This window comes from Electrophorus electricus, chromosome 11 (genome assembly GCF_041902795.1).
Source record: "Electrophorus electricus isolate QZ-2024a chromosome 11, ASM4190279v1, whole genome shotgun sequence".
NCBI classification, from domain to species: Eukaryota; Metazoa; Chordata; class Actinopteri; order Gymnotiformes; family Gymnotidae; genus Electrophorus; species Electrophorus electricus.
The window spans coordinates 11,453,935-11,478,004 of record NC_137507.1 but is presented as its reverse complement, the minus strand read 5'-3'; the positions used below and the strand labels follow the sequence as shown (position 1 = coordinate 11,478,004).

At 40.5% G+C, this 24,070-nt stretch overlaps 1 protein-coding gene across 1 annotated transcript; it reads left to right on the top strand.

Moving 5' to 3' along the window:
* The first annotated feature begins 7,389 nt into the window (after positions 1–7,389).
* Positions 7,390–23,808, top strand: LOC113569243 (scavenger receptor cysteine-rich type 1 protein M130-like). Its single transcript, XM_081723252.1, has 23 exons — positions 7,390–7,650; positions 7,767–8,075; positions 8,414–8,716; positions 8,885–9,193; positions 9,456–9,758; positions 10,487–10,783; positions 13,385–13,687; positions 13,821–14,127; positions 14,383–14,678; positions 14,788–15,102; positions 15,205–15,537; positions 15,797–16,111; positions 16,536–16,841; positions 16,959–17,024; positions 17,235–17,549; positions 18,391–18,444; positions 18,540–18,683; positions 18,773–18,871; positions 21,759–21,821; positions 22,096–22,323; positions 22,616–22,678; positions 22,790–22,852; positions 23,246–23,808. Exons 2-20 carry the CDS (start codon positions 7,865–7,867, stop codon positions 22,173–22,175), a joined length of 4,419 nt encoding a protein of 1,472 aa, XP_081579378.1. The 5' UTR covers positions 7,390–7,650; positions 7,767–7,864; the 3' UTR covers positions 22,176–22,323; positions 22,616–22,678; positions 22,790–22,852; positions 23,246–23,808.
* Positions 23,809–24,070: the final 262 nt, after the last annotated feature.

Below are 24,070 nucleotides of genomic sequence, written 5' to 3'. Positions count from 1 at the left end.
CAGCCTAAAGAACGGCAACACAAAATCACAGAGAGGAACCAACAGGTCACACATTAATCCATCACAAAATCTCTCTCTCTCTCTCTCTCACACACACACACACACGTATGTCAGGGCCGTTGGGAACTTCTCCCAATGGACAGGGTTCAGCTGATCCAATATGTCCTGCGACCAGCCAGCCACCTTCTTCTTGCAGCGGCAGCACTACAGGTTCACAGTGGCCATGAATTACCAGCCGCTGAAGTCCAAGACCCTCCGGACAGTCTTGTACAGCCCACAGGCCATCATCTTATGGCCCAGCTGACGGCACTCAGGCTGTAAGAACAGCAACTGGAATGCCCACATGCGGTACGGCATCCACATCAACAGTCTGCTGTGAAAGAAGGCGTTGGGCGAAGACGGAGGTTGCGCATAAACCAGCCAGGGTCCGGGAGGTGACCACCACAGACACAGATTCTTGGTCAGCGCTGGCCTCCCAGACTGCTTTCTGGTGAAGAGTACCCAGCTGACCCAATGATGCTGCTCTCTGGGCAGCATCTGCTTCCAGTCCTCGGGCAGAAGCACCTTAAACGAACAAACAGATGCATCGTATATATGTGCTTGGCATTTTCCTCAACCTACCACAAAAGCACAAGAGGCAGCGTGGTGTTGCTCACCTCAGCAGTGGGCACTGGCTGCGTTCGCGAAGTCTGCTTTTCCGGTTCAGCCGTCTGCAGGGAGCGCTGGGGTGGTGCAGGGACTTCCGGAGCAGAGGACGAGGGAGCTGGACCAACACACATTAATGAGCTTAGAAAAGGGCAAAAGAAAAGGGCACTTGACATCACGGGTGCACATCAGCCTGCAGGGACGACTGACACAGCCAAGAAGTTAAAAGTATCTAATGCTACTGAAGAGTGAGCTCAACTGAGCTCCCAATCCACCACTCAACAACGACAGAAGCTTCAAGCAAATCTATGTCATTATGTGCAGCTATGTTAATGAAACAAGCAGATGACACACTTTACATTTCCCTGCCACTTTTATCCAAAGCAAATTACAATTACGACTGAGTACAACTGAAGGTTAAGTGTCATGCAGAGGGGGCTAACAGTGGCAGTAGTGGGGCTTGAATCAGCAACTTTCCAATTACAAGTACAAATACCTTAACCACTGAGCTACCAGTGCCCTGTTTTAGCCAGCAAACACGAAAAGCACCACAGAATGAATTAATGACCGCGCAGGTCATTCTACCAGTATCTCACATCACCTGCCTGACCGCTTCCTTCCCATTATAGACCCTTCCCATTATAGCTGCATTACAATGTATCACAACAAAACACGTTACAGTCAGGACAAACAACAAGACAGACCTTCAATTTTATACTTGTGTAGTTCACTCAATCCATTCAGCAGCACAGCTCACCTTCAGCATCCAGTTCCATGGACACAGCCAGCAGCTTGGCGTCGGAAGGCTCCTGTGCGCGTCTGGCTGTGGAACTCCGATGGCTGAAGGCGCCTGCGTACAGACACAAGAAGCAACTTCAGACACCAGAAAGGGGTCACATTCAAATGCACTCAATGAATCGGTTGTCCGCACACGCACGCACGCACCTGTAAGATGGGGCGCTAGTGCCAGAGCAGGTACAGATGGGGTTGCAGAGTGCGTCTGCAGATGGCTGCTCTCCTTTGTGTCTCTGCACTGGATGTATTTTTGCAGTGCCTCCATCTTGCTCCCAGGCATCAATTTCTGCCGTCAGATCCACTGGATGTAACTGGATTAACAAAACGTCGCGTGTAACTGCAAAACCTTCCAGGTTCCAATGCTGCTCTGTTTGTCATGTGTGAATTCAACACCTACCTCCTCTTCTAACTGTCCTTATCCTCATGCAGGTCCTTGTACGAGACGCTCTGGTGTTCCCCGAAGCTGACAAGTTGCTGATCCTTCCGCCCAGGAGAGGAGGACCCATCCTTGGTTGATGGGCTGCCAACACCATGACGGCGTATCCCACGTGGTGGGTCAGAAACCATTTAAATGTTTCACCCTGGTACTGGACCGTGCTCTCGCTCAGCACCAGCCGGGTGTTCCCGGGATCGCCCACGCTTGCCACCACGCCATCCTTGGCCTCCTCCGTAATCCTCTCGGCACTCCAAGCCCAAGACGGGGCCGACCGACGCTTGTAGGCGTTGGACAGCTCCACGGTCTCGGACGAAGGCTGGAGGGTGAGCTCACTGGAGGTCTCTCGCCTGAATGCGGGCTTGTAATCCATTCTGTCCAAAATGAAACAAGAGAGGAAAAGACACAAGCGTCGTGCGCACGCACGCACGTCTGCGGAGACAAAAGACGTACACGTAAAACTTTGACAGGCTACTTACTTGAATCGTTAGTGAATACCCAAACTGTAGAAAGAAGAACACACACAACAGTGTCACATATAGAATATCACCAAAACGGTTCCAAGGAAAGCAATACACCGCTGCGCGTCTGCAATACATGCAATACATAGAATACAGCAATATAGTCAATCTCGAGTTGTAAAGCACCACTCCTGACGCGCATGCAAGCTACCTGGGTCCGTTTAATCAGTTATTTAGCTAGATGTCATCTAGCCAGATAGTCAGACACCCTGTATTTCGCACATAAACGACCTAAACGAGCGAGCTAGTTCGTCGGTCGGTTCTGGCTGCTAATTTCGCGCGTTCAATTTCACTTTTACAGTACATTCTTGACGTACGTAGGCGTAGAGAATAAAAGCCATGTAAAGAACACGAGAACCTGATTCAGCCATGTAAAGAACCTGATTCAGGTTTTGTTTTTTTGTTTTTTTTTTAAGATATGTTTTAACTCATTTCTACGCATGTGTAGAGGAGTCGCGTTCGGTTATTTATCAGTGCTTAGATCAGCTCTGTGCAGGTGGCATTAAAGCTGTATCTACACTGAGTGCTTCCTCTCTCTGAAATCAGTCTCCTGCATGCTGGTGACTTTCTCACACACTCTCCTCAGTCAGACGCCTCTAAAGACGGGAGGTGGAGTTCTGTTCATCAGCGCTGACGTTCTTTTGATATATATGGAGAAATAAAAAATATATCTTTTTGATTTGTCACTGAAGATGTTTGATGATTATACTTCTCTGTCTAATAAGGTAATAGTAAGTGTGATTGGTGGCTGTTAGAAACTCTCTCTCTCTCTCTCTCTCTCTCTCTCTCTCTCTTTGTCTAGGGGGCTAGTTTCTTCAGTCTCTCTGAGGTAGTGGAGTTAAAGATTGTCTTGCCTGCTGAGTTTATTGCCTGCTGAGTTTAACAAAGAATGTGTGCAGGGCAGAGGGAGATGGACAGCTATCGGACTTTAATTCTTCTGATGTCCACAGTCACACTCACTACTGCGGGTAAGTCCTCATGTCAAAAACACATTTGAGCAGATAGTCATATTATTATTATTATTATTATTATTATTATTATTATTATTATTATTATTATTATTATTAATGTGTTTGCTTATATCTTAACACTATTGTAAGTTAGTTATTCCTTGACATTTTTACATCGGTAGCTAAACATAAAAGAAGGGACAGAATAGACAGGCAGGCATACATAGCCATACATAACTCATGTGCAATTAATATGATCTCTTTATCTCTCTTTTCCTCTATCTCTGTCTCTCTGTCTCTCTCTTTCTATCTCCATCTGGTATCTTCTATTTGGTATGCAGACAGTGTGAGACTGGTGGATGGTGGTAGTCACTGTGCTGGGAGAGTGGAGATTTTTTATAGACAACAGTGGGGAACAGTGTGTGATGCTCACTGGGATATGAAATTTGCTGTAGTGGTGTGTAGAGAGCTGGGCTGTGGGGTGGCTGTAGATGTACTGGGTAATGCTCACTTTGGACCAGGATCAGGACCAATCTGGAAGAATCAAAGGATATGTACTGGATCGGAGCCTATGTGGGAAACATGTGGAATTCGTAAAATTTTGAGACAACTTGAATGTGATCATGATAAAGATGCTGGAATGATCTGCTCAGGTAAACTGTGCTAATTCTCATTCTCAAATGTAATTAATTTTTTCAGTGGTCCACTGTAAAACTTTGTTTACTTGTAACATACATTTCACCTTTTAAACATCACTTCCTAAAATCTTTATTTATTAAAAAACAAATGCTAAAAGATGAAAAGTCCTTAGAAGAAACAATATTAGATGAAATGGAGATACAAAATTACTGAGACAAATGGAGTCATAATTTGTTTGAGAATTATATTAGACCAGGGAAATATCTAATCTTGTCTTGTGTTAATCTCTTTCAAGGTTTACTATTATCTGATAGTGAACAATATCATTCAATTAAATACACAAGAATGTATCATACAACATTATATTTATATAATATGTATATTTGGTTATTGCTATAGTATTCTTTTTTGGTCACACGAGGGAACAACATAACTATTAAAAGACTATGTTGATGTTATAATATTTGCAATTTTATATATTTGTCCATTTCTGTAGTATGTGTATAATACACTATATAGTAATTATGCTAGGTTAGAGTATATGAATTTAGAGTCTATTTAAAAAACACAAAGGTGTATAATTAATAATATAAAGTAGTTTATTATATGGGCAAAGTACATAACAGTCCACAATTTGGAATGACTTGAAGATTCGATATAACTGGTAAAGGGGTTTGTTCCATATGTAGTGTTGTAGTATATGAAACCATAAATTAATTATCTTGGTCTTAGGGTAGGAGGACTCAAATTTGTAAGCTTCACATTTCCACTCGACCATCAGCAAATATGACCATAGCAAGTAAATGATGTTCATAACTGTCACTGTGGTATAGTATTTTGAAAGATGTAGCATTTTTACAGACAATAGCTTCCAAATTTACAGTTTTAACAGACTAAGACAATCTGCCTTCTCAAAGTATAACAGGCAGTTTCATTTCATGTAACTTAAATGATAGTGTTCGCATTTGCTTGCTGGTTCATGGTTATGTGTCCTCAACAAACATAGATGGCAGCTTTGTAAAATTATTATTATTATTATTATTAGTAGTAGTAGTAGTAGTAGTAGTAGTAGTAGTAGTAGTAGTAGTGGTGGTGTTGGTGGTGTTGGTAGTAGTAAGATCAGCTGCATAATTTTATTATGTATTTTATATATTTGTTGGGTTTATGTATTATCATTATTATTATATCTATGATGATATTGCTCAATCTTCCCCTTTATCAAGACAAGTGGAATTTTATGTAACAGAAGGCATGTAATTGATCCTTTCCATAACAGCTTGTTTTTTTTCTGTTTTTTTTTTTTTATGTTCATTCATTCATATTACTCCTGTTTTCGTTTTATTAATACACATGAGTATATGAACCTCTTTGGTTTAAACTAAGCTGACCTAAATTGCGTAGACTTTAGGTTCTGACTTCTGAATAACTTTTCTAAAAGTACAGTACGTACAGAAATGTCTTAATTGTATCATTTGCCTCCATAAGTTTCAATACAGTTGGACTAAAAATATAATATTTGACTATCTTTGACTATTTATATATTATTTAATGTCAACAAGTAACATACAATATATAATATATACAAATTTGATATTTAGTATATTTGAAGTATAACTAATGTAAATGGAACTACTTTTTAAAACTTTTTATTTTTATATTATGCAAAAATATCGAACTGGTCGCGGTGTCGTCTCGGTCTTGATTCGAAGTCGGTCTAATGCCCTTGACTATTCAAACATATATATTATGTCGGAAAAAGAAAAGCTCGCATGCCCCGATGCACTCGTAGAAGGCGGCTGAAGAGAGATCAGCGCATGCTCAGTTTTATTTTGTCAAAGGAGAAACCTAGTCTTGTAATTGAGTTAACACGTTTTGATAATTGTTTATTACTGTGGCCTATGCTTATTTTTAGCGGGAGAACGTATGCATCCTTTTAGAAATCACAACACGCAATGCTGGCAGATGTGTTCCCTTTTTACTGTCAAGCATGTTCTGTTTAGCTATAAACGTTTTAGCTAGGTTTCATTAAATATTATTTTCAATAGTTCTTATGGAGGAAGAAATTTAAAAAAAAATCTAAATCAATCAATAAACAAAACCATACATAAGTGAATAAATGGGCAACATAAAAGCAATTTATTTATGGATTTCTTTCTTCACTACGGTAAACCAACATAGTAGAGAAAGCAGTGTGTTCGATTACTCTTGTCTTGTTTTTGAATCACGTTAACACATTAAATATTTCACATCAGAAGTTTTGCGGTGAGGCGAGAAAGACATGTCACAGCTTGTCCCAACGTTTGCTATTTAACGCCAGCTTTTATCCCGATGCAGCAGGATGCAGATTTGTATGCCGTGGCGATTCTAGCGTCTATTGGGGTCCTAGGCAAAAATTCATAGAGGCCCCTCCAAGCAGTGTTCATCGCCATTATCTTATAAATAATCTAACACCAACAAGAAGTTGGAAAATGTTAACTTTTTATTTCAAAAGTTAACAGTATTATTATTTTCAGAATCTAAATATAAATAACATTTTAATGAAAAGATATAATACTGTAGCTACTAGCGTCTACGTTCTGACAGCCTGACAGGCTAGCTACACTACTGAGTCAACTGCCTGTATACTGACTCTGACTCATGTCATGGAAAACTGAGCTGGACACACTAGGATGCTTTGCAAGCTAGGTTAACTAATATTAAATGTCAAGGTAAACAAATGAAATAATGTCATTCTAGTGGATGTTATTCAAGTGTGTCTCCCCCTCATTTAAGGCTAGACTTGCAGGAATTAGTTATTAATCATTATATTTAATTGGTATTATCTGCTCCACTCACTAGTAATGTTTTTTTCTCCTCATCCTCTTTTTTCTTCTTTCTTTTTTCACTGCCAGAAGGATAACTCCTCTTCATTTTTGTTGACTGAATTTTGTTGGTGACAACTTCTTGTCATTATTAAACAAATCTTGAACAATACTTGCAACAGGAGGGAGTGGAGTCAGACAGGTTTCGCTTAGAGAACTGAGGTCACAAACTGTCATTGCAAACTTTGCACATTGCCATTGACGTAGTATAAAGTTTGTAAGTTTACAGCATTTAATGATTTTGCTACAATTTCTCAGCTGTTTTAAGCTGTTACAATATTATGAGAGCAATATTATGAGAGCAAAGAAGCACCGAAAGATAAAAAGCTTATTTTTTGTTTTTCTTTTTGTGACCGTTTAGTTTTGTCAATAAACGCACAAATTCACTTTGCAACCTGTTACAATATTACAAATCACAAATGCATGGTTTTGTGTAATCTGTTTTAGCATTTCTTAGTCATTACATTAAGTTACATTTGTCTCTATTCCTTGTATTAATATTTTAGGAGTGAGGCTGGTCGATGGTCCTCGCTGCTCTGGGAGGGTAGAGGTGCTTCATGGGAAGATCTGGACCACAGTGTGTGATGCCGACTTTGACCAGCAGGATGCAGAGGTTGTGTGTAGAGACCTGGGCTGTGGGCCTCCTGAGGAGGTGCTGGGAGCAGCTGCTTTTGGCAGAGGGGAGGGCCAGGTGTGGACAGAAGAGCTTCAGTGCAGAGGCAACGAATCTGATATTTACTCTTGTCCGACATCTTCATACAAACACAGTTGCTCTCATGACAACGATGTGGGTCTGTTGTGTGCTGGTAAGAAATACATTTATTTTACGTAATGACATATTTCCACATCTCTATTTGCTTATGTCAAACACTTTCACATTTAGAATAGATTGTCTTCACTCTATTCATTCTGTCTCCCACAGACAATGTGAGACTGGTGGATGGTAGTAGTCACTGTTCTGGGAGAGTAGAGGTTCTTCACAGAGGACAGTGGGGAACAGTGTGCGATGATGACTGGGATATGAGAGATGCTGCAGTGGTGTGTAGAGAGCTGGGCTGTGGGGAGGCTGTAGATGTACTGGGTAATTCTCACTTTGGACCAGGATCAGGACCAATCTGGATGGATGATATAGACTGTAGTGGATCAGAGTCTACACTGAAGAACTGTAGATCCGCAGGTTGGGGTAAACATAACTGTAATCAAACTAAAAATGCTGGCGTTATCTGCTCAGGTAAACTACAATACATCTGCATATGATATCTGTACTGATTGTAATTCACAACCTAATATCGTATTAGTTACTATGGCTCTACTTTCAAATGTCTTTGGCAAATTTGGGTGTTTTTATAGGTATTAAATTTCTTAAACTTTTCTGACTATTTGTGTTTGTCATGTCTTGTATGTTGGCAGTATTTTGTACATAAAGGTTTTTACTGATATTTTATGACATTAAAGAAAACCATATGAGCCATGCATTAATTAGAGCATTACCTTAATATTAAGCTATTTAAGCATCTTGGTCATCACAATAAGTTACATGTGTCTCTATTCCCTATACTAATATTTTAGGAGTGAGGCTGGTTGGTGCTCCTCGCTGCACTGGGAGAGTGGAGGTGCTTCATAGGAAGACCTGGGCCACTGTGTGTCATTCTGACTTTGACCAAAAGGATGCAGAGGTTGTGTGTAGAGAGCTGGGCTGTGGGCCTCCTATGGAGGTGCTGGGAACAGCTTCTTTTGGCAGAGGGGAGGGCCAGGTGTGGTCAGAGGAGCTTCAGTGTACAGGCAACGAATCTCAGATTCACCTCTGTCCCTCATCATCTACACTTACACACAACTGCCTTCATGAGCATGGTGTGGCACTAGTGTGTGGGGGTAAGATTTAGGGTAATTCATATGTAAACATGTATTTCTCAAACTGTAATTATAAGTTATGTAAGATTTTAACATTTTTTTTGTATCGCTTGCACAACTGTCTCTTTTTCTGATTTGTTTCTATACCTCTCTGCCTCTTTCTTTCTTCCTAATTTTCATTTTGCACAGACAGTGTAAGGCTGATGGACGGTGGTGGTCACTGTGCTGGGAGAGTCGAGGTTCTTCATAGAGGACAGTGGGGAACAGTATGTGATGATGACTGGGATATGAGAGATGCTGCAGTGGTGTGTAGAGAGCTGGGTTGTGGGGAGGCTGTAGATGTACTGGGTAATTCTCACTTTGGACCAGGATCAGGACCAATCTGGATGGATGATGTGGACTGTACTGGATCAGAGTCTACACTGAAGAACTGTACATCAGCAGGTTGGGGTAAACATGACTGTAATCAAACCAAAAATGCTGGAGTCATCTGCTCAGGTAAGATGCTCTAAATCTCAATATAAAACTCAAATAATACAGTTTACTACTGAACATTTATTAATTTCCTTGCCTTTGTCATTTATGAATCTAAAAATATAATGCATATTATTGTATTCTTCCCACCTCCAACTCAAGATTTTCCATGACTTTTAAGGGTTGAGAGTTTAATGTCCCAACAAATACATTCATATTTCAACATTTGAATAATAATCATTAGGAAGCACTGAATTTTCTTTGTTCTTTTATGCTAATACTTTAGGGGTCAGATTGGTTGGTGGTCCTCACTGCTCTGGGAGAGTAGAGGTGCTTCATGGGAAGCTCTGGGCCACAGTGTGTATTGAAGACTTTGACCAGCAGGATGCAGAGGTTGTGTGTAGAGACCTGGGCTGTGGGCTTCCTGTGGAGGTGCTGGGAGCAGCTGCTTTTGGCAGAGGGGAGGGCCAGGTGTGGACAGAGGAGCTTCAGTGTACAGGCAACGAATCCCAGATTCATCTCTGTCCAAAATCATCTACTCTCAAACATGACTGCTCGCATGACAATAATGTGGGATTGGTGTGTGCTGGTAAGAAATGCATGCATTCAGAGTTAATCTTGTATTTTTCTGACACTAATCATTTATGTTATTTACAATTTAAACCCATTGTTAAATGTATATTTTTTTCTATATATGAATTATATATCATTTTAGCATTTTCTCTTTGTAATGGTGATGCTGAAGCTGGGGAAGTGTTATGATTAATTTGCAGATTCTTTGCTGCGGAAATAGTTAAAGAACACAGAGCAACAATAAGTGGAGTCTTAACAAGTATAGAGGCAGAAAACCAGGGAATTATTCTATATCATGCAGCAATGCCAAAACACAAATGGCTAAGATCACAAACCATTAAAAAAGGAGGGTCAGAAACAAAAAGAGCCAAATGCATCAGATAAACAGTTCAGGAATGCAGACAGAGAAAAGTGGCAAGACCTCACAATAAAACAAGCGAGTTTAAATAATACATTTAAAGAGTTCCAAACTGTTCTTAGTGTGCAGAGTTACGAACCATGGAAACCAGTCAGTATTCTGGAGCAGATGAGCTCTGGTGGTGGATGTGGGAAGTGTCTGAGGCCTCCATCTGGTGGCCTGTGTGTAACAACAGTGACTTACATGACAGATACGTGTATGTTGTCCCCCCCCCCAACTTAATCACTCTCTCGTTGTCTCTCTCTCTCTCTCTCTCTCTCTCTCTCTCTCTCTCTCTCTCTCTCTCTCTCTCTCTCTCTCTCTCTCTCTCTCTCTCGGACATACAGACATGGTGAGGCTGGTGAATGGCAGCAGGCCTTGTACTGGGAGAGTGGAGGTTCTTCATAGAGGACAGTGGGGAACAGTGTGTGATGATGACTGGGATATGAGAGATGCTGCAGTGGTGTGTAGAGAGCTGGGGTGTGGGGAGGCTGTAGATGTACTGGGTAAAGCTCACTTTGGACCAGGATCAGGACCAATCTGGATGAATGAAGTGGCCTGTAGTGGATCAGAGTCTACGCTGAAGAACTGTGGCTCAAGTGGAAGTGTTAGTGACTGTCATCATGCAGGAGTTATCTGCTCAGGTAAATTATACTAATCTTAAGAATGGATATATTTACCTCGACTGGCATTTCTGCATATTTGCTAGCTTTCAGACTTTGTTATACCAGTTATGACATTACACATTTTGTTCAATTCAGTTGTATATTTGTTTAATAAAAGGAAAACATGGCATCATTCTCATTAGAAGCTTCTATGGACATGATCCTATGAATGTGACATGCTATGATAGATCAGTTGTTAACAATTCTTGTGGAGTTCCTTTTTCAGATAAAACAGCTGTGCTTTCTTTCTTCAGCATTTGTAAAGGAAATTTAATTATTCTTTGTCACTTATTAGACCACCCACAAAACCTATTTTCTAATAATATATTTATTATTTGCTGCCATTAATGAAGAACCATGCATTAACTAGATAGATAGATAGATAGATAGATAGATAGATAGATAGATAGATAGATAGATAGATAGATAGATAGATAGATAGATAGATAGATAGATAGATAGATAGATAGATCACTTTATTTATTAATCCCAGGGGGAAATTGACATAGGCAAAGTGACAGTGCAATACAAACATTCACTGAGGTGTGTATATATGATTGTGCAATGAATGCAGAAGAGAATGACAACAGAGTGGATATTAATAATAAGCACGATTATCTAATGCTCAATACCACTCAGTAGTGTCCCGACACAAAGAAGGATTGTACAGTGTGCTCTCAATTGGAACGAATGATCTCCTGTACCGCTACTTACTACAGCAGAGCAGAATGAGTCTGTGACTAAAAGATAATAAGATAGCACTCATGACAACAGACTGGTAGAACATTGTCAGCATCTTGAAGGACACATTAAAGGAACTGAGCTTCCTCAAAAAGTAAAATCTACTCATCACCTTCCTGTACACAGCTTCTGAGTTGCCCTTCCAGTCCAGTTTATCGTCAAGGATGACACCAAGGTATTTGTACGTTACCACCTGCTCAACATCCTGATCCTTGATGGTAATAGGACTGGTCGTTGTCCTCCTCCTCTTGAAATCTGGCACCATTTCCTTGGTCTTGTCCACATTGAGGAGCAGATGGTTCCTCTCACACCACTCTACAAAACTGTTAACCGCATTTCTGTATTCTCCCTCCTTGATACATCCAACCATCGCCGAATCATCAGAAAACTTCTGGAGATGGCATAGGTCAGACTGGTACTGGAAGTCAGTAGTGTACAGGGTGAATAGGAAAGGTGAGAGTACAGTTCCCTGTGCTGCTCCAATGTAACTGACCAAGACTTCAGATCGGCTTGCTCCCAGCTGCACGTACTGGGGTCTGTCAGACAGGTAGTCCTTGACCCAGGTGATCATGGACATGTCCACCTGCATTCTCTCCATCTTCTCCCCGAATCTGAGAGGTTGGATGGTGTTGAATGCGGTTGAGAAATAAAAAAAAGGTGATTCTTACAATGGTATTGTTCTGATCCAGATGTGCATGTGCCTTCTGCAGTAGGTAGATAACAGCATCATCCACACCTACCTGCTGCTGGTAAGCAAACTGCAGAGGGTCCAGGAAAGGGCTGACTATAGGTCTAAGATATGACAGCACTAGCCTTTCTAGGACCTTCATGATGTGAGATGTGAGCACCACCAGTCTGTAGTCATTCAAGGAAGATGTAGACTTCTTTTGAACAGGAACTAGGCAGGAGGTTTTCCACCGCCTTGGCAGTCTCCTGCTTAAGGCTCAGGTTATAGAGCTGCTGAAGGATCCCACACAACTGGGTTGCACAAACCTTCAGTACCCTTGGGCTGATTCCATCTGGCCCTGCAGCTTTGCCGACTCTATGCTTTTACAGCTGTCTTTTCACCTGGCTGGTTGTTATTTCTGGGTGGGGGAGTTGTGAAAGTTGTGAATCAACAGATAATGACTGTAGGGTGAAAGGGGGTGGGTGCTGATATTTAAGAGGTGTTGATGTTGAGGAAGTGGGGGAGATGCGTCTGCAGGTGTGGGCGGAGGGTGTTGTGCTGAACCGGTTAAAAAACACATTCAACTCATTGGCCTTGTCTTAACTGCCCCCAACAGTCTGTTGCCTTATTTTGATCTGATTCATGCCTGTCCACACCTCCTTTGCATTCTGCTGAAGCTTCATCTCCAGCTTCCTTCTATAGCCTTCCTTGTTCTCCCGGAGTCTCACCTTAAGCTCTTTCTACACCCCCTTCAATAGTTCCTTGTCCTTAAGTCTGAAAGGCTGTTTTTTCCTATTAAGAAGTTCCTTCAGGTTCTTGGTGACCCATGGCTTGTTGTTAGGAAAACAACGTACCCACCTGACAGGAACAATGAAGTCAGTGCAAAAGTTGATATAGTCGCTGAAGCAGTCTGTGATACTGTGATAATGTCCTTGCCAGTTTGTAGTCTCAAAGCAAACCTGCAGAGCCTCCTCTGCCTCTGGTGACCATCTCTTTATTGACTTCTTTGCCACAGGTTGTCTTAAGACAACAGGCCAGTATGTGGGTGACAACAGAACCAGGTTATGGTCTGATATAGTCTAGTGAAATATTATAAAAAATCAATAATGTAAGTAGTTTCTCTGTCACTAGAATGTGTTCCATGGTCTCTATTGCCCATACTAATATTTTAGGAGTGAGGCTGGTTGGTGGTCCTCGCTGCTCTGGGAGAGTGGAGGTACTTCATGGGAAGACCTGGACCACAGTGTGTGATGCTGACTTTGACCAGAAGGATGCAGAGGTTGTGTGTAGAGAGCTGGGCTGTGGGCCTCCTGTGGAGGTGCTAGGAGCAGCTGCTTTTGGCAGAGGGGAGGGCCAGGTGTGGACAGAGGAGCTTCAGTGTCGAGGCAATGAATCGGATATTTTCTCCTGTCCAACAATATCTGCAGTCAAACATGACTGTTCTCATGACAGTGATGTGGGATTGGTGTGTGCTGGTAAGAATTGTGTTTTTTAAACTGATTTCACATTTTACATAAAAAACATTTTCTGTGTTAAAAACCCATTGTACATGATGATCTGTCTATCTCTCTTTGTTACTCTATCATGTTCTTGTTCTTGGCCATACAGGCAGTGTGAGGCTGGTGGATGGTGGAAGTCGATGTGCTGGGAGAGTGGAGGTTCTTCATAGAGGACAGTGGGGAACAGTGTGTGTTTTTGGTATAAGTACAATAGCTGCAGTAGTGGTGTGTAGAGAGCTGGGCTGTGGAGAGTTTCTGAGTATTAACGTAGGTTACATACCAGGGTCAGGACCAATTTGGATGAGTCATGTGGACTGCAGTGGAACTGAGTCTACAGTGAAACACTGTGGATCATTGGGCTGGGGTGAACATAGCTGTCTTCATTATGATGATGCTGAATTAATCTGCTCAGGTATGTTGAAATCAGTGTGTATATTCAATCAGTCTGTTTTCTATTAATCTCTTTTAGAATGATTTGTATAAACATCTGATAAATATCATATTTGTGATTAATTCTGGACCCATCATCCACAGAACATAGATGAGATCGTTCTGACTTTAAATATCGTAGTATGTTTTAATTAACTGAATGATTATAGACCATTCATTCTTATATGTGTTGTCCATGGTATTGATGATGTTACTTTACACACAGGTCACAAAATGCCCAGACTTAAAGATGGTCCTCACCTGTGTTCTGGGAGAGTAGAGTTGCTTCATGGGAATACCTTGGCCACAGTGTGTGATGCTGACTTTGACCAACAGGATGCAGAGGTTGTTTGTAGAGAGCTGGGATGTGGGCATCCTATGAAGGTGCTGGGAGCAGCTGCTTTTGGCAGAGGGGAGGGTCAGGTGTGGACAGAGGAACTTCAGTGTAGAGGCAACGAATCTGAGGTTTCTCTCTGTCCAACATCTTCAGTCAAACAGAACTGCTCCCATTACAATGATGTGGGACTAATATGTTCAGGTTAAGTGTTTGTCATTTTTCTGCCAGAAATATATTGTAACTATGAGATACTAAGATAAGCTTTGTTCTTGTCATTTTAGAGATCTGTAATCAGTTCTGTGTTTTACAGGTCACACAGCAGTGCGTCTGTTGAATGGCTGGGACTCCTGTTCTGGTCGAGTGGAACTTCAGTACCTCAGTGACTGGGGCTCAGTTTGTGGGGCTAGCTGGGATATGAAAGCTGCCAGTGTCCTCTGTGGACAGCTGAAGTGTGGGAGTGCTGTGGCTTTGTTGGCAGCGGACTGGTTTGGGGAGGGGAGTGGCCACATCTGGGCTGATGTTTTTGATTGTCATGGGAATGAGACACACCTGTCAGAATGTCCCATCTCATCATGGAGTCGAGCAGCATGCTCTCATAAACAGGCTGCTGGAGTCATCTGCAATGGTGAGCTCTTCCACACATGTTCACCACATTAGTGAAATTAGTGATGTTTTGCATGCTAAAATAAGCTTATTAATTTACCTGTTTAATTATATTCCCATTCAGGTTCCTCTCAGGCCTTTCATGAGGGGCAAGTGCGGTTGTCTGGAGGGAGGGAGTGTGAGGGGCAGGTTGAGGTTTACTTCAGCCAGGACTGGAGGAGAGTTCTCCTGGACTCCTGGAGCGTGCCTGAGGCCTCAGTGGTCTGCAGACAGCTGGGCTGTGGCTCTGTGCTGAACTTCTCCAGCTCCTCTCCATCCAGTCCTGATCAACACAGCCACATCTGTGTGACGGGTTTCAATTGTTCTGGGAGTGAAGCTCATCTGGGGAACTGCAGCAGTGCAAACCTCCTCAACCTCTCCTGCAGCTCCATGGAACAGCTGTCAATCACCTGCTCTGGTATGTGTTACATTAACCTAAAAACTGGTAATTCTTAATAAAGTTAATAACATGCTTGCCTAATCTACTCTAAAATGTACACCAGTTGTGTGAAGATTAATGACTTTTATGTCACATTAACAAAAATAATAACCTGGTGTTCTTATTTTGGTGGAACAATTCTATGTAAATCAAAACCAGAGTTTCAACTGTCTGAACTGTTCTGGACAATTAACGTGTGACTGTGTGTGTATACACTTAGAGTGTGTTTGTGTTTCAGCCCACTCCTCCATCAGGCTGGTTGGATCTGGGGGAGACTGTGCAGGAAGGCTGGAGGTTTTCCTCAGTGGATTGTGGGGGACAGTGTGTGATGACTCATGGGATATTGAGGATGCCCAGGTGGTGTGCAGGCAGCTGCAGTGTGGAGTAGCCCTCAGTGCCCACGTACCAGCCTGGTTTGGTCCTGGAACTGGACCCATATGGCTGAATGAGGTGCAGTGTGAGGGGAATGAGACGTCCCTGTGGAACTGCAGGTATCAGTCTGGAGGAAAGCATGACTGCAGACACAAGGAGGATGTAGGCGTCGTGTGCTCAGGTGAAGTATGCTGACTGCAACTGTTCTTGAATTTGATTTACTTGTCTTTTGTTCTTTAAAGTGTATAGTGATAACATAAAATGTAACACAGTTGCACAGTTCAAAAGCAAGTGTCAAATGTAAAAGTCTATGACATTAAGCATACAAGAATGATATCTAATAATTCTGACAGAAGATAACCCAAAACTGCACCAAAGCAGTGTCATATTTAATAATGCTCATTTTAATTTGCTTTTAGCTATTTAAGTTTTATTATGTTAAGAAAGCTAAGTTTCATATGGGTTTAAAGAAACATAAAAAAAACAATAATTAAGACACTGATGGCAACTGTGCATTTATACTTTGGGTAGAGTGAGCTCTTGTAGAACGGTCTAAGAATCATAAAGATTAACAAAACAGTTGTCTGCATATTTTCTCTCACCAGAGTTTAAAGAGATCAGACTCACTGAGGGGTGTAAAGGGAATCTGGAAGTGTTCTACAATGGGACCTGGGGGAATGTGTGTGTGAATGAGATGAATGAAGAAACAGCAAGTTTGATCTGTCAAGAGCTGAACTGTGGAAAAACAGGCAGGGAGTCTGGGGCCAGAGCAAGAGTGGAATCATCTCCTAACTGGCTGGATCAGGTGAAATGTAGGAAACATGACTCCACTCTATGGCACTGCCCATCTGACCCCTGGGGGCACAACAAGTGTGATAATGACAAGGAGGTGGCTCACATTACCTGTTCAGGTAGGCAGATTCTCCGTGCATGTAAAGATTCTTGCAGATATCAAGTAGCTGAGAAGTTAATCATTAAATGCTCATGAGCATTAAATCTGCAATCATAATTTCTTACCATACTCACAGAAGAGCAGAAACATTTACAAAAACATGTGAAATGCTCTTCATTTCCCCATCAAAGCCAGTGCTCAGGTAAGGATGCATTAATTAATGAGAGCATTAAATCAAAATTCTTCCAATATCTTACCCATCATTGCAAATTTTAATGGATTACTCAACATCAATACTTCACACAGTCAAAGTTGTCACGAAATGTGGTATCTGCTGAACCCAGACAGTTATGTTACTGCCCTAACTGTCCTGTGCAGTATTTTCTCCTCATGTCATATGTCTGTGGTATAGTTCCGCTGCCTCTCAGGCTGAGTGGACCAGAGGGAAGCTGCTCTGGGAGGCTGGAGGTTTATCATAATGCTGCGTGGGGCTCCATCTGTGATGATCAGTGGGACATCAGGGATGCTGAGGTGGTCTGCCGACAGCTGGGCTGTGGGAAGGCACTGCATGCTAATGGGAGTGCTGCCTTTGGTGCTGGTGAAGGGGCGATCTGGTTGAACAGAGTGGAGTGTAGAGGGGATGAAATTCACCTGTGGGACTGCAGTTATTCACTGAAGAACCACACTGACTGCTCCCACAAAGAGGATGCTGGCATCATTTGTGCAGGTTAGAGGAGACCTCAGACAGGGTTTTGGATTCAATAAATAACTCCTTTGACAAATTCAGTAGCTGAAAAATAGAAATTGTGCTTGCAATGTTTTGATGTTTTTGGTTTTTTTAGTTTGTAGGCTAATTACACCTTGTTATGTATCTCTGGGTGTTGTATCTGGTGATGAGGGATACACCTGTGCAGCACATCATCAATTATTAATGTTGCTGTAAGCAAGGACTCTCATTGGGTGGACGTTTTGTCACTGAGCCCTCTGTCCTCACATCTCATCCTTGCATCTCTTTGTCACATCCCCAGAGGGAGGAGTTAAGTCATGAGGAAGAGGTGCAAAGAAGTGAGAACAGTTAAAGAAATGAGAAGAACCTAGTAATTAAGTTCTTCCCTCCTAACTAATGTATAGCCCTGAAAATACATGTCCTTATACATTGAAGTAGCATTAGTATACAGTCAAATCTGAATAAAAAATGAGCAAATATAAATGTCATCCACAGCTTCATTGTTCATGAATTGCTTTTTGGCTTACCAGAACTGCCAAACTCATAATTAAATATTGACATTTGGTCCGTGACAATGTACACCAGTGACAATGATAAATGTTTTTAATAACCTGAGAAATGCTGGATTTTGCAGGTAAATCGTTATCATCATTATGAGTGTCAACATGAATAACAACAACAATAATAATAATATCAAAAATGTCTAGAAAGAAATGTAATTTAAATGATATAACCGACATATACTTGCTAGGGTCAGTTAGAGAATAAAGCTAATTAATTTGATTTTGTATGTTTGTGTGAGTTCTGTGTCCACCTAACTGATTTGGTTCTCTATTTCTAGACATCTCCCTGACCCCTGTGATTACAAGCAAAGTAACCATCAACTCCATCTCAGGTCCTCTTTTCATTCCTCTGCCTCATTTTTTTTTTTTTAATGTTCAAATGAAAAATACTGTTTATACACGTTCTCCTTTGCAATTTCCTGTCCAGTTGATAAATCTGAGATGACAACCAGTCGACCTCTACCTCAACCAGTTACCTCGTCAGTGGTCCTGCTGGTACTGGGAGTGCTGCTCTTCCTGGCCTTAGTGCTTCTCTCTGGGCTGGTTTACCAGAACAGAGTGCTCAGGAGAGGTAGGGAACATTCACATATAATCTATGGTTTCAGACATTTTACACCATTCATTTGCTGGAGCCATGTTTCCTCATGTCTTCACACCCAGTGCTCTATAAGAGGAGGTGTAAGACTTTGCCTGAAGTAATTTATGAGGAGATTGACCACAGAATCACCAGTGAAAAAACTCCCATCTCTGTTCAAAAGGGTGAGTAATATGGAGGGTAATATTGCAGGCAATCCTAGTGTGTATGACACAGAGATAAAAGAAAAATACAGAGTGAGAGAAAAATGAGAGAGCTTGTGTGTTATATTTGTTATTTTGAAGCTGTGTGACTGTATCGCACTCTTTTCATACCTTATGACATTTCACATCTTGCTGCTCACTGCATTAAGAGATCTGAACAGTATCATAATAAATGTCTGCTTGTAAGGCAAGGCATGTTTTAATATGTAGTACCTTTCATGCACAATAGGAATTCAAAGTACTTTACTCAAATGTATAGAAACATTGAGTGTAAAAAAGTTTTAAATAAAGGCTGAGATCTGTCACCTCAGAAAGGGCTTTAAAAAATAGGAGTAGATTTAAAGTAAAGTAAAATTACAAATTAAAAGATAAAGATACAAGAAAACAAGAACATTGTCAATCTAAACAATAACATTTGGGGTATATCTAAGATCAGGAAGGTTCTGATTGCATTTAGCATCATACTGTCTAAAAGTTGCCTCACCATATTTGGTTCTGATTCTAGGCAGCATTAGCTGATTAGCCTGACTGGCCTATTGGGTTTGTACTCTTCCAGTAGATCAGAGATGTATTTTGGTTCTAGGCCATTCAGTGATTTATATACAATTGTTTGTATATAATTATATTTAGAAATACCAAAAATGAGGAACTTTGAAATGAATTGGTAGTGGATGTAAGAATGTGAAAACTGGAATCAATGTCTTCAACTCTATTTGTTTTGTTAAGATTTCTGGCAGCTGCCTTTTAAATAAGAATAACAGTTTGTGAACTTGTTTAAGCCAGTATAAAGACTAGTGCAGTAATTTTGTCTGTAGGACAAGATATACTTTATTGGTATGTTGGACTCTATCCTATTGTACTGTACTAGGATATTCTATGAGTAAATGACAAAGCACTTTTGTAAGTCGCTCTGGATAAGAGTGTCTGCTAAATGCCATAAATGGAAATGTAGGAGAAAAATGCAGGTATTAGTTTCTCTATGTCCTGTTTAGACATTAAATGTTTACCCTTTGATATATTCTTTAGATAGTTAAGTCATTCTTTGTTATTGATTTGATGTAACTGCTGAAGTTCTGATCTGAATCAACATTCTGATTTCTGACTTTAGCTTTAGTCTTCAGGGCTCTGGTGTCAAGATAAGAACTGACTTCAAGTCAGTCATTGCTGTTAATGGCCAAATGTAATCACCTCTGTCTTTTCTTTGTTCAATTTGGTGCCTTTCCAGTTGTTTATCTCTAAGCACTTTTTTTACATGCTGAATATGTAAAAGTGATGTAAAGTAATATATTTAAAGAATTATCTTCTAAACTGAGAGACACACAGAATTAAGGACATAGCTCAGCCCCTTTGTTTTCCAGTCAGTAGGAGGGGCAGAACTGCACATATGCATTTCTGTTGCTCCATTCCCTGCTCTCTGTAAGGTGGTCTCAAACCCAGGTCAGCTGGGTGATATCAACAGCCTACTGGGTGAGCAACCACGCTCTAACAATGGTGGGCCCGTTTGCCGAACAGTTAGAGCCTGGGTCAGGTAAAACAAAAGAAAAAACTAAACACCACGCTGAGCGTGGAAAAAAGGGAGAATAAAGGACGCCAGGGGAAGGAATGGCAACCCCGATGCACTGGGGAAAACTCAAACTAAAACTTCCCAAACAAAACCACAAAACAGGGAGGAACTTGAATGGCTAAGGGAAGCATCCGGAGAAAGACAGACTTGAGAGGGAAAACTGGAGAGAGGAGGGGACGTGTGAACACGGACACCCTCGCAGCACAGAAGTGAGGTGTAGTACGAGAGCTCAGACCTCAATACCTTAAGTTACCGGCTAGGAGCTTAGCTCAGAACTTTGGCAAAGACCCAGCACTGAATGACTGGTTCACTGGGCTTATATAAGGTCTAGCCCAACTGTTGGGTGTTAAGCCTGATTAGTCGTGTGGTTGACTCAAGGCCTCCCTCTGGTGGCTGGAAGGGGCCTCAGCCTGGTGCCAACCCTTACACTCTCTGTCTCTCTTACTACTTCTACCTGTTCTGCATATGCTTTCTCTCTCTTCTTCTTCTCTTCTCACTCTTGTTCCCTGCTCTCTCATTTGTCATGTATTAAATGTAAATTACTTTTTCACATGTTACATTTAAGAATTTACATTTCATTTTAATACTATTTTCACATATTCTTATCAAATAATCTTATGAAATGTTTCCTTTGAGAGATAAAACTACATGTGAATTGTGATTTTGTTTTTGCATCACCAGTTCATGCTAATTAAATAACACAAATTTGCAAAATGAATAGTTTACTGCTTATATTTCTCATTTTAAGCTTGTTATCTAGTTAGCAGTGCCCCCTTGTTAACTTAATCAGTGCCTTCATTTTAATGGTTCAATATGTGTTTTTTGGCAAGTGAAATGGTTATATGTGAGTACATTTTAAATGATCATTACCTTGTCTTCTGACTTGCTTTTAAATACTGGCATCACTATTATTATTAGCTGCTCAAGTGTTTGGAAAGATACTGGGTCATTATGGGACCTGTAGTCCCTGTAGTGAATTTATATGGTATAGTTCTACTCAGCAAGGTTAAAATATAAAGCATTATAGATTTTGTACTGAATTTTAGCTCAGTGACTTTTACCAGTGATTATAGTGGGGCATGGAAACATTTCAGTGGGGCACATGCTCCATTAAACTGGGTCTAGTGACACCCCTGGATTATTGTATTTGTATTGTATGGAAACATGGCAGTCAACTGGACAAATATTCTGTTGTTCTCACAGCTCATTATTATCCCTGAAGGAAAATGCTTGTGATTTCCTGTTTCAAGCATGTTTCATGATTGCTCTGTTCTCTTCTGACAGAACATATCGACTCAGAGGCTCAGCATTCTGGTTATGAAGATTTTGGTAAAGAGCTTCTCTCAGGTAAGGGTGGGATTACATCTCACAAAGAAATATTAGAATTGATAGAAATCATAGTGTTCTTTAATAATCTTATACTTCCAATCAATGCTGTTTTGTCGTAAACATACAACTTTTTAAAAACTCCTTAGTCAGTGTGCTGTGGGTGCCAGATGTGGTACCTTGTGGATGTGTTACCTTGTAGAGTTTTGGTGACTGTTCTCATAGACAATTCTCTTTGGATGCAACATGTATCTTAATATAATTTACAAGAAATTCACTTTTCTTTCGGTTACAGCAAAATCTGTCAGTGAAGAAAAGACTGAGTATTATGATGATGCTGTCACCAGTAGTGGTCTGTCAATTAAATTTGTTTAATTCCTCACTTCATTAAAATGAAAGAGATGATGACGACTGAAATTACTCCATCAGCTCATTTTATTTGATTTAGGTGGTCTAGGGACAGAAAATCCACAGGATAATTACAATGACATCACACATGGACAGACACCTGATACTGTAGCAAGTATGCTTGAATAAAACCCCCTTGCTTCTGGAAAATGTAGTTCTACTAATAATTTCATTACTCAAACTACTGCCAAAATAGGTAACTAATTTGCTGTCAATTTGCAACACTGATACAACTTCAACCTTGTGCAGCTTTGCCGTGTAACATTGACAGTGATACATATACTATCAATTATTTTTCTTAAGCTATTTTTGTTAATTTTACATCAATTTGCACTGTAAATTTTAAACACATAAAATAACATTCAATGACACTGATGTCTGATGGCATTTATCTTGCGTTTTGATAGAGGATGTCATGGAGATCTATGATGATGCTGTTACTGTTGGACCAAACTCGCATGTTACAACAGGTTGGTTTCTCTTAAAATGATAAAGGAATTCTCACCACAAGAATCAACACATTATTAATGTCAGACTTGTTGCTCATTGGCATTAAAACTTGTTTACATGTGCTGGTGTAGCTCTCACTCCAGAGTATTATGATGATGTCATCTCCCCTGGACAAGATTCTTTAGGTGGTACAGGTGAGAATACAGTGGCGGTTTAGGTGGAGCCCATTATAACATGTTTCTATTTCTCTTTACTTGCACATTCCAGCTGCACTGCTTATTAATAATAAGAGAGACTGGCCTTTCCGTATCATCTGACACATGATGTATTGTAGTGTAATGATAATGTGTGCTGTGAGAATACTGACCAATCTAAAACATTATAGACATGTGATCTGTGTGCTTTGAAGAATCACCAAATCTAAAAAGCATCAATAATATATGTTTTAAAAAAAAGTTTAACTGTATTAGATCATCTGTTTAACACTTTGTTTTGTTACATTGCAAGGCATCCTGTATTTGGAACATACAGAAATATTAATTTGCAAAACTAAATTGGTATATTTACTCTTGTTCTTTTACTTGCAGACTATGATAACCTGTAAGACACAGAAGAAAGGCTTCAGTCAGAGAAAACCTCATGAATGAGAGTGCTTTTGCTCAGGAAATGACATTTGACTTCTTAAAACTCAAAGTGTTTAGATCACAAATGGTTCAATGTCTTGCTTCACCCTTTTGCCAGAACACATTTTTGAAAATCATTTTAAACATAAAAGCATCATAGAAATACAATATTAAGCCTTTTTATACACATATTGCATGCATAATGTTGAATTTGGTAGCTTGAAAGGGCTGATGTATGTTATTTGTTGCAAGGGCTCATTTATCAGTATTCAGTGCATGTGCTCCCTGGGAATCAAACCCATGACCATGGTGATATTAGCACCATGTTCATAAGATTATTATGGGTTTATACGGTTTTATACACAGTTAGCCAGCATTTAGATTCTGTTTTGTTCTTGTTTTGTTTTGTATAAAGATGCACACCTTACTCTGTATAGGCCTACAACAAAGTCATCAGTGTTAAAGGATGGGTTCACTACTGAATCCTATAAATATGCACAATAGATACCTTGACCTGCCTTGGCAACAGCCTTGTGAGTAAAAGCTTTGGAATTAATAAAAGGTTATTACACAATTACGAATGGCTTTCATTTCTGTGCGTTTTGTCCTGTGCTCATAAAGAGCTCACATTCTACAAGCTAAAAGTAGAATATTTCTGATTAAAACAACTAATGTTCCATTTAATGTCTGTTTTATTACTGGCCTTCCCATAGACAGTCAACTAATAACTGTTTCACATCCTTAAACTAGATGTCACTTTGTAACAGAATTATTAATTAATAATGTTCT

Bases quoted from the DNA above. Each gene is read 5' to 3' on its own strand.
- LOC113569243 (XM_081723252.1), top strand. From the start codon at position 7,865: ATGAGAGATGCTGCAGTGGTGTGTAGAGAGCTGGGCTGTGGGGAGGCT. The intron at 14,128-14,382 runs GTTGAAATCAGT...CAAAATGCCCAG, and splicing joins GAATTAATCTGCTCAGGTAT to ACTTAAAGATGGTCCTCACC. The intron at 18,684-18,772 runs GTAGGGAACATT...CTTCACACCCAG, and splicing joins GAACAGAGTGCTCAGGAGAG to TGCTCTATAAGAGGAGGTGT.